Source organism: Herpailurus yagouaroundi, unplaced genomic scaffold (assembly GCF_014898765.1).
Source record: "Herpailurus yagouaroundi ecotype Mexico unplaced genomic scaffold, PumYag 163, whole genome shotgun sequence".
In the NCBI taxonomy this organism is placed as follows: Eukaryota; Metazoa; Chordata; class Mammalia; order Carnivora; family Felidae; genus Herpailurus; species Herpailurus yagouaroundi.
In genome coordinates, this window is record NW_024412404.1 from 38,892,219 (window position 1) to 38,902,401 (window position 10,183).

General features: G+C 51.5%; 1 protein-coding gene across 1 annotated transcript in view; it reads right to left on the reverse strand.

Moving 5' to 3' along the window:
* Nucleotides 1-9,797, reverse strand: part of LOC121037095 (collagen alpha-2(I) chain-like) — a 68,666-nt gene extending 58,869 nt beyond the window's left edge. The window contains exon 1 of the mRNA XM_040486122.1: nt 8,867-9,797. Coding sequence (XP_040342056.1) covers nt 8,867-9,360 — 494 coding nt within the window. The 5' untranslated portion in view covers nt 9,361-9,797. The remainder of the gene's footprint in view (nt 1-8,866) is intronic.
* Nucleotides 9,798-10,183: the final 386 nt, after the last annotated feature.

The window sequence follows — 10,183 nt, forward strand, 5'->3', positions numbered from 1 at the left end:
TGAAATCTAAATCCAGCGCAGGTGAGGTCCCCGCAGGCGCGTCAAGGGCCACCCGGCTCCTGACACGCACAGGCCTGGACATGCACGCGGCTCGGGACAAGACGCTCACGCCCAGAACGCCATGTCGCCAGGGGCTCGAGTTAACGTCACCGCCTGAGCCCGGCCCCAAACACAGCGCGAAGGGAGTCAACCCGGCTCTTCGCCAAAACTTCGCGCGCCTAAGTGTCCAGCCCCCGGGTGCCACCAGGCTCCCCACCTTGCCCCATCGAGACCTCGGTGCGCTCAGGGGCGCAGAGCTCACACTTAGAAACAGGAAAAATCAACCTCCACTAGTCCCGGGGTCAATAAAAACTAACATTTAGTGAGCTGTGCACCGCGCTAAGTGCTTCACAAAGGCGATCTCTAATCCTCTATGAGGTAGGTACTTCTAGTACTCCCAGGTCTACAAACCAGGAAAGCAGGGCTCAGCATTAATGAGTTCACCCAGGGACAGAGTGGAGACAGGATTTGAACCCACCACTCTCCGCCAGGAAGCGCACGGTGCACACCCGAAGTGCAGGCACTGGCTCAGATTAGGACGTGCCTGGCTCCAGCGAGTCCCTGGCCCCACCGGGCTGTGGTGATTTTCCAGTGGGAAGTTCCTACTTCTGTGGAGGGCGTGGGCAAAGTGGCCTGGGATGTCGGGACAAAGAAGGAGGGGAGACGCCTAGAGAAGCCCTTGGCCTGTTCTGGGAGCCCAGGAGCTGGTGGTTCAAAGCGCTCCCAGGGGCCTCAGCGGCCCTGCTCTGGCTTCGGAGCTGCAGACACTGGACGCCTGGGCCAAGCCAGGAGGAGCTGCTCCCAGACCCACGTTGTGGGGGAAGATCTGCTCAAGGGAAGTTCTCCTTGAGGTCAGGTGGCCATGGAGTCCAGGTTCCTGGAGTTGGGCTGGAGTAAGGCGTTCTCTCCAGCCCACCCAGGCCTTGGAGACTTGCCATGGCATCTAGCACACAGGCCTGGAAGTCTCGCATCCACCTCTTACTTGCTCTGTGACCTTGGACAAGTCATTTCATTTTTGTGGGCCTCAATATCCATGACTCTAAAATGAGGGGGAGAAAGCAATAATGTCTATACCATGGGGATCTCGTAACAATAGGGAAGAGATGATGCATGTGGAATGCTTTGTTCACCAGCAGAAGGTTTATTATCATGATTAATATTAACTTCATGGCATGTGCCCAGAAGGCAGAACAGAGGGCAGGCAGGCCCTCTTCTTTGTGAAGAGAAAGCGAAAAAGGACAGAGATGGGGAGAAAGGAAGCAGCTATGAGGGCATGCTGATAGGGAGAAGAGGAGAGGGGGCTACACGAAGCTCAGCCCTACCGCCAAGGCATGTTTATCTTCAAGGCAGCTTCAAGGAAATCCCAGAGCCTGTGGACTACTGCCTAGGCCTTGGAAAATTTGCGGTGGGGATGAGCTATCCAGCACCCGGCAGGAATTCACAAAATGCTCAGCCTGGTAACACTGGGGCTGGCCAGGGAAGGGAGAGGAACAAAGACAGAGAGCTCAGTGTGGAAGGCAAGGAACCTAACCTTGGGCGAGTTAGTCCCTTACCTTCTCCAAAGCCTCAGTTTCCTCCTCTATATAGGGGTTACATTACTAGGGCTCTAGATAAAACCTGTTGCAGGAAGCAGAAACAATAACAACGGTGGACACTGAGAAGAGTTTACAATAGGCCTGGTACCATTCTCCGATCTTCATACCCAGGACTCTCCCAAGCCCACCAAGGCAGCTTGCCCACAGTCTGACTGTTTCTGTTTGAGTTGGTGAGTGGGGAGGCTCTTGGTCACTGAGCCTTATGGTGTGCTTGTAGGAAAGCCCTGAATGGTAGGCAGTGTTATCCACATGCCCGATGGGAGGATTATTGTTGTGACTGTTATCAGCAGTATTATTTCTATGATTACCGCTGCTCCTTCCCAATCCTGAGAGGCAGTAATCATTAACTCCTCTTTACAGAAAAGGAAACAGGCTCAGAGAGGATAAGGGATTTGCCTGAAGTCACACAGCAGATCTGCGACAGAGCGAAGAGATTAGAAACCATGCGATTTCGAAGACCAGATGTTCTCCCACACCAGAAGAGAAAAGGAGAGGCGTGCAGGGCAGTGGGCTGAGGCAGGGTAGGAGAGGGACACCCACCCCCCACTGGGGTAGGTCCAGGGCAGCTGATTTATCTACATTCCAGCGTGGACACCAATTGGCCAGATCTTTATCTAAACATGATAACAATGACATGAGTCTTTGGGGATTTGTTTACTGTTGCTAAAAAATGATGCATTTGTGGGAGCGGGAAGCTCAGGCTGGGTGTGGGATTTGTTTGCTGTGGCTCCAGAGGGTGGGGAGTGGGTAGGGGGAAAGCCAAGAAGAGGCTGTTGGTGCTTCCGAGAGTATATCCTAAAACTCCAATGATTAAGAGAACTGGTCTCCTTGTTTGGGGACAAAAAACCACACACACACACACACACACACACACACACACACTTTGATAGTTTAATAATGCTCTCCCCCCCCCCCAACACACACACCCCAAGTAAGGAAAAGGAGTGCCTGGGAGTCCAACTCCCTGATCTCTGCTCAGTGGAGGAGAGGTTCAGAGCTTCCCTCCTTGAGTTTAACAACCACCCCTTGAATCCACCTTCACAACATTTACTACGTCCCTCTCTAAGCTCAGAGGTCTGTAAGCACTTTCCTTCCATCATTTCTTTAATCCTACAGCAGGCTTATAAAGTCCAAACCACTTTTGTGGGTGAGAAAGCTGCCACCTACCGAGGCTGAGGGACAGCTCAAGGTTACACAAGACTACAAAAGTGGCGGAACTGGGCTCCAAACCTCTGCTGGACTCTAGGGTCACTGCTTTGGCTCAAGAGAGAGGAGGTGTGATCCTGATTTAGAGAAAGCCACATCTCCCCCCATGCCCCAAACCCAGCCTCCTCCACTCTGTGGTCTCTCCCTGCGGAAGAAGGTGTCATACCTGCTACCTCTTACACTTGCATGCTTGTGACATTTGCGTGCATCCATTCACATTCACACTTACTGGATTACTGGTTGTGAGTGCTGTGAACATTCATCTGTGCCCACATCTGTGCTCACTCAGTGCAGGGGTGGGGGGCACAAACATACACCAGGCCACTCATCTACTATCCTAATGGGGGAGGAGCATGTAAAGTTTTTAAAAGTCTAAATTACGGAATAATTTCAATGTGGTTTTATTACTTTCAAGAACACACACAGTGATTACAACCCTAGTAATAAAACCTATCCCCTCTTCTCTGACTGCAGCTTAAATAGGTCCCTGTGGGACCACTTTGTACTAGACTAATTGTAATGATCCCATAAATTGCCTGTATGGAAATAGTGCATCTCATAGTCATGGAAGCTGGTTTTATTCTTGGACCATATAAACATTTCTCTCCAAACCTCATGTCACTACCAGCAATCGCATTATTGTGAGGAAAAAAGGAGGGAGAGGGATTCAGAATGAGTGTTGGCCCAGCCCCCGTTTTGACCACACTCTCTGAAAGAGCAGAGCCCTAATGTGGAGTCTACACTTATGGGCACAGTCCTGAAAGCCTTCTTCCCCATGCCTTTGCACATGTGCACGCACTGATGTGTTCACACAGGAAAGCACCTTCCTTTTCATTCAAGGAGAAAGAGAAGTCCATAGAAACGTATATATCAGGCCTGTGTCCATCTGTTGGAAACCCGTATTTATCAGAGTGATACAACTGTCATCAACCTCAGAAACATGGTGGTTGCAGATGGAACGGGAAAGGGTAGAGGTCGCTGGCTGCCTTCCATGCAGCATGGGAGCCTGACTCACAGGGGAGAGGGCCCCAGACCCCGTCACCTCTCTGGAGGCCAGTGACTCAGTGGCCCCACTGGCCCCGTACCCAGTAGCTGGGGGAGGGTAAGAGAGTATAGGTGGGCCTAGAACAGCTACAGAATGCTCAGTCCTTGCAACTGCTGGCTAGGTTGAGCCAGGATCCTACTCTCTTCTCCCAGATTTGGCCCCTGCATTTTAAGGCAGTCCCTGAAACACTTCCCAGCTGGGGTGATCTCAAGGCCCCTAATCTAAAGTGGGGCTGGCAGGAAAGAAACAGAAAGAAAGATCAGTTCAGCTGGATCTTGCTCATGTGGGGTGGGGGAGGGGGTAGTCCTGATCTGGGAGCCCCCATCTGTGCTCTCAAGGGATGCCTGGGGCCCAGGCCTTATGGTCGCCTTCAGCTCTGCTGTGATCCTCTCCAGACTGCCACAATAGTAGGAAACGGAGGCTCCGCAGGATCTGCCTGGAGCGGGGATTTCCACAGGGAGGGTGGCCAAGCCTGCCACCTGGAGCCCCACACACCCACCAGGGCCCTCAGCAGAGATTGCTGGGGGCTGGGGGACTGGGGGGTGGGAGAGGTCCTACAAGCTGAAGCAGGGTGCAGAGTAGTGTCCCTATCACAAACTCCAAAGTGCTTGGGCATCATTAGGAGCAGCTCCTGAGATAAGAGTAGTACAGGATAGAATGGGGGAGACGGTCCGGGACTCAGAAGTGAGGCCGTGATCCACTGGTTTAACTCCGCCCTATGCAGCATCAAACACCTGCAGGGGCCAGGACAAAAATGCAGGAGAGCTTCTGAGTGGAGAGGGGGGCCAGGGTGTGGTGAGATAAGATAAGGGGGAAAGGAAGAGAGAGTGAAAAAATAAGGAAGAATGGAACAGGTAGGGAGGAGTGGAGACCCAGTGAGAAAGGAGGCCCATGACAGGAGGAGGTGAGGGAGAAAGGGGGAGTGAGGAAAGGAAGGGGTGGAGATGTAGATGGGCCCAGTGCAAGAGGAAGGAGGAGAAAGGGGAAAGGAGTGGCTGCAAGGGGTAAGAGGCTGCCAGGGAAGTTCTGGGGTCCCAGACTCGGAGGCTCTGCCAAGACTGGATGCCGGGAGCCAAGAGAGGTAAGAAGGTAATTCTCTCCCATTGGCGGGAGTGCTGAGAGCTTGAGAGGAATTCCAGAACCTTTGGCAAGTTCAAGGACGGAGGCCCAGCGTATGTCTCCCGCGGACCTGCTCGGTCCGGGCTCTTGGCCGGCGGCTGGGGAGCAGCGCGCCAGGGACAGAGCCCAGCACTCCCGGCCCCGTCCGGCGCGGACACAGTGCGCCCACTTGGCGACGTGGCGCCCGCGCTGGCAAGGCGGAGTCAGGCCTGGCAGCCTTACATTCCCCGCAGCCTCGGTGCCGCCCAAATCTTGACCTCCGACCTGACACACCGGCGTCTCTAAGGGCGAGACTGCGAAACCCAGAGACCCAGAGATGTGGACTTGGGCCTGGCTCCTCAGGCGAGTCAAGCCTTCCGTCCATGTGGCTGTACGCCCTCGCGCACCTCGGTCCTTTCCAGGTCGGGTCCTTGATCCGTTCCGAGCAAGGCCAGCTGCCCAACCCCCAACATCCCTGCAGAGTCAGACAAGCTGAGACTGTCGCCAGAGTAGTGGGAATTGGTGGGTACCCCCAGAGCTTCAGGAAACCAAGGGCAGGTGGGCGGCTAGGCCAGCAGACCCGGATGCCCACTGACGGAGCAAAGGTTCCCCCTGGATCTTGGCCATTGCTCTCCCCGTGCGGACCAAAGACCAGGAACGCCAGGCTGGACGCGGCGAGGGCAGGATAAGACGCTACTGAAGCGACAAGACTGTGGCAAACTTTTCTTTCCAAAAGAAAAACGTCTTTTTCGTTCTCAAACGGTTTGAAGTTATTCGCTTCAACGTGACCCCCAGTGAGACTTGGGAAAAGATTTCTACGTTCTAGGAAGCCGGAGTCCCGTGGCTTGTGGTTGAGAGCAGATAGGGTTGGAAAGATCGCGCTAGAAAGAGTTAGGAAGAACCTCTGCTTCTTGGAACGTGATAACCACATTCCACCCCCCCCCCCCAGCCCTTCCACACTCAGTGCTCAGAGATCCGCACGAGCAGGCAGGCGCTCTGGTTTAACAGAATTAATCTGCCAAAGACTGCAGCCGCTCTTCTGAAGTTAGATTATATTTTAAAAGGTCTATAGACATTGCAATTTCGCTAAAGGAAGCTAAACTCACACACACACACTCTCTCTCTCTCTCTCTCTCTCTCTCACAAATAATAAAACGTGAGGAATGCCTCCAGAATTCCAATTTAATCCCCAAGTTAAAATTGCTCACTGCACTTCCAAATAGCACACGCAAATAGCATAAATAAATGTCTGTATAGGCACCCTTTATGTAGGTATTTTGTTTTTTAAAATATTGAATTTTCATTCAACAAAGTTGGCTTTTTTCCTTGTGTTTTATCAGCAGAACAGAACCACTATTGTTGACAAAAGCTGTATTTACATTGTATTTACATTATTTAAAAACTTTTTGGAGTGGGGCAGATACACATAAGATAGATGTGGAAGGTCCTCTCCCGGAGAAATCGAAACTCACATCCTCAGTAAGGGCCGGCAATTTACGAAGAACTACTTGGATTATTGAACTTGGACTGATTTTCTCCCAGGGAAGGGAAGCGGTGGGTTGCTTGGAAAACTCCATTCCAAACACAATCTGGGGAAATCTGGCATTTATACAAACACATGAGAAAAAAAAAAAAAAAACTAAAATGCTCAAAACTCCATTTTAAAATCTTACAAAATTACAGAAACTTGGGGGAAATTCCTCTCAAGGGATTAGATCAGTTTAATGCTTTCTGGGACTCACCTATGTAGGTGGCATTTCTTTAAAAGTGGAAAAAGTATTTACTCTTCTCACAAAACACGAGTGCCTCTAGATTGCTCAAAAAAAGAAAGAAAGAAAAGGATAGCTTTCTAACATCCTTCAGCTAAAAATCAAACCAAAACACATACTTACATGCCACCATCAACAACGAAAACAAAATAACAGGAATATATTTAGTGCTACAGGAAAAGAAGAAATGCCTTTCTTCTTTTTCTTTCTTTCTTTCTTTCTTTCTTTCTTTCTTTCTTTCTTTCCTTCTTTCGTTCATAAGTCAAGGAAAATGAAATTTCTGGGAAAGCAGTAAAAAACGAAACAGTAAATTTAAAAAAACCTACCTGAAATGTTATATAGTTTTGACTAGCTGTGTACATCATGGGATTGTTTCTCATGCTTTAATAGAGCTTCTGACTGTGGTGCTACATTTAGAGTAGAAAGCCGTGATAACTTTAAACTTTTTTGTGACTGTGGTTACATTAAATGGTTATTTGAATAGCTGAAAGGAAATAACATAAGCAGTGGCATATATAATTAAAATGATTGGTTATCTGCCTGTATTTCTATGTATATTAATTAAGCAATTTTTGTGTAGAGAATAGTAACTTATGGGAACACTTTACAGTTTCAAAGCATCATCACATTTTAATTTGATAATATATTTATTGTGATGGCTAGCATATGGCTTTTCTCCAGAAAACGAATAATATTATACATCGTTTATGCGTCTATACAGCTCTTCCCCTTCATTGAATTTGCCATCATTTTACTATGATCTTTGATCATATATGGGAGGAGGGAGATTTTCATAAATGTGTAATGTGACAAAAGCCGAGGGTAAGTAGGCAGACACAGTCGATTAAAACAACATCAAATGTGTCCTTGGTTGCAGCTATATTTACTTTATCTGACAGTAATTAGCTAAACTGACTGGAATGAAAACCTATTACTACTGGAGCACAACTCCAGGATTTCAAAGATCCTCTTTTCAGACCAGAGAACGCAAATGCCCCAGAATGCGATCGTAACTAAACACCCTCGTTGGACCCAGATTCCACATTCTGATAAGTAACTCCCAAGAACCCACCGCTGCGGTAATGTAACTTAGTGTAACTACTGCCCTGGCGTTTTCTTCCAGGACACCAGCTCAAAGCGGCCGGCTCACGCGCTCACGGTCACCCAGGCTGCCTAGACAGGATTGGCCTGGTGGGGATCCCTGGTACGTAGCTCAGCTGCAGGGGAACCAGACCGACCAAAGGGAGCCTGGACAACCAGGAGAGCAGAACTGGAAACGTCCTAAACGCAAGCCGAGGTTTAAGGCCAAAACCAGCTCTAGGTAGCGGGTAGAAGTCTTCCTCCTGCCAGCTAGATCAAGCCCTGAGTCAGATTAGAGAGGAGAAGAGAAAGGGGGGACAGGGCACCGAAACCACTCGCTAGGCCCCTTCCCCTGGGCTGCCCACGCTCTGGATCCTCACCCACCTCCAGCCGGGCAGAACTGAACTATGTCCCTGGGCGGCCGGGACAGGAACAAAGCGGTCAGAAGCTGCAGGAGAGAACCACTCAGGCCTAGCACAAGGGCACCTGGCCGGAGAGGGGTGGCAGTGGCTTTGGGGGAGAGCCGACCGCGTGGGCCTGCAAGTGGGGAGGAGACAGCCTTCTTCGTGCTCAGTGAGGGGGCAACCAGGTGGCCTCCGGGCAGCAGCAGCGGGCGTATGGACTTGTTCCCAGCACCCCCCGGCCATGGGTTCTAAGATGGGGGTTCTTAGGAATGGACTTAGGGAAGGCTTAAGAACGAAGTGCTGCAGAGAAGCAAGAGAAGGTAGGAAGGAGAAATGCAACGGGTAGCTTCCTTTTTCTTTCTTTCTTTCTTTCTTTCTTTCTTTCTTTCTTTCTTTCTTTCTTTCTTTCTTTCTCTTTCTTTCTTTTCCTGACTCAAAATCACTCAAACAAAACAAAACCAACGCTCAAAGAGGCGGAAAAATTTGGGAACCAGAAATGTCGGAGATGGTCTAGCTCCGGGGAATGGGAGTGGAGGAGTGGGGCTGGAGCGCAGCTTCCTTCTTTTAGGCTTGACTGCCAACGCGACGCACACCCTCAAGGACCCCCACCCCACAGTGCCGCGCACTCACCCCCACCTCTCTCTCTTGATCTTTGCGCCCGAGCGGTTGCGATCCGCAGCAATACCAGGTGCATTCTTCTCCCTGCAGCCCCTGGCCTGGTTTGGAGAAGCCGGCCCCGCCTGGGACGTCAATAGTCTCAATTCTGAGAAGAGAGGCACCGGCAAGGCTCTTCCCACAGAGGGTCTCCCCCACGACCCGCGGGCCGCCGCCACCCTAAGTACTCCCGGGTGCACGTGGCCCGCGCCGCATCCCAGCTCTCCGGGCGGCCCCAGGGGCTGACTCCCCGCACCATTTCCGCTGGCTGCCGAACAGCCCCGCCTCTCTCCCCTCCCGCCTTTCTCTTCTTGGCCTTGGGCACCCACAACTCCCAACGCAGCGGGACCCGCAGGACACCTCTCCACGGCTCGCCCCAACTCTAGCCGTGTGTGCCGCGCCCGGGGGCGTTGTCCACAGTCCCTGAACCTTCCACCCGCCCCTTCCAGCTGAGACCGGTCTCCCACCATCTTAGCGGAGAAAAAAAAAAAAAAAATGCTTGGGGCGGCCAGGGCCGGATATGGGGCGCCTCGGTTGGGCTGGAACCGGTCTCTGTTTTTTCCAAGGCCAGTGCTGAGCCAGGTCTTTCTGTGGGCCTCACAGTAGCTCCCGCTGCTCCTCACTGGGCGAGGCGTGGTGGCTGGGGAGCGCCTATTGTGCAGAAGATGATCCCCACCGGCGCGGAGTTTCCAGACCTTCAGGGGACCCCACAGATTCGCCCAGAAAACAACCAGGGCCACACGAGGGCGCCAGAAGGCGTATGGGTTGGAGAAATTAGAAAGCCGCCTCCGAGGGTAAGGGCCTAGATCCAAGTTCCCGGTTTGAATATGCAGAAAAGAAGGCCTCCATGGCTGGGTCACAGATACTGCTCTCAAGATCGTAAGAAGCCACCCAGTGTGTGCAGCAATCCAGCCACGCCATCACCAATGCAGTCAACAAACACTGCTTGATCTCTGATGCAGAATAGTGGTAGTTGAGGTGTACCGAGCACTTAATATGTGTGGGGCCCTGCACTAAACTCCTGGCATGTTTTGTCTTTTATCCCTGGCAACAACCTCTGAATAAGTATTACTACCTCCTCTTTGTAGGCAGACACTGAGGCTTAGAAACGCCCAAGGCCACTGACTACGTCAGGATTGGAACCAAGAGCGGTCAGACAACCAAGTTTACTAACAACTCCATCCTCCTGTCTCTCACATACCTGCTTCGCGCGGCAGCTGCAAGGGCTACAAGGGCAAATACAACGGAGACCTTTCCTTCGGGGGCTCATAGTTTACCCAGGGCCACCAGGCC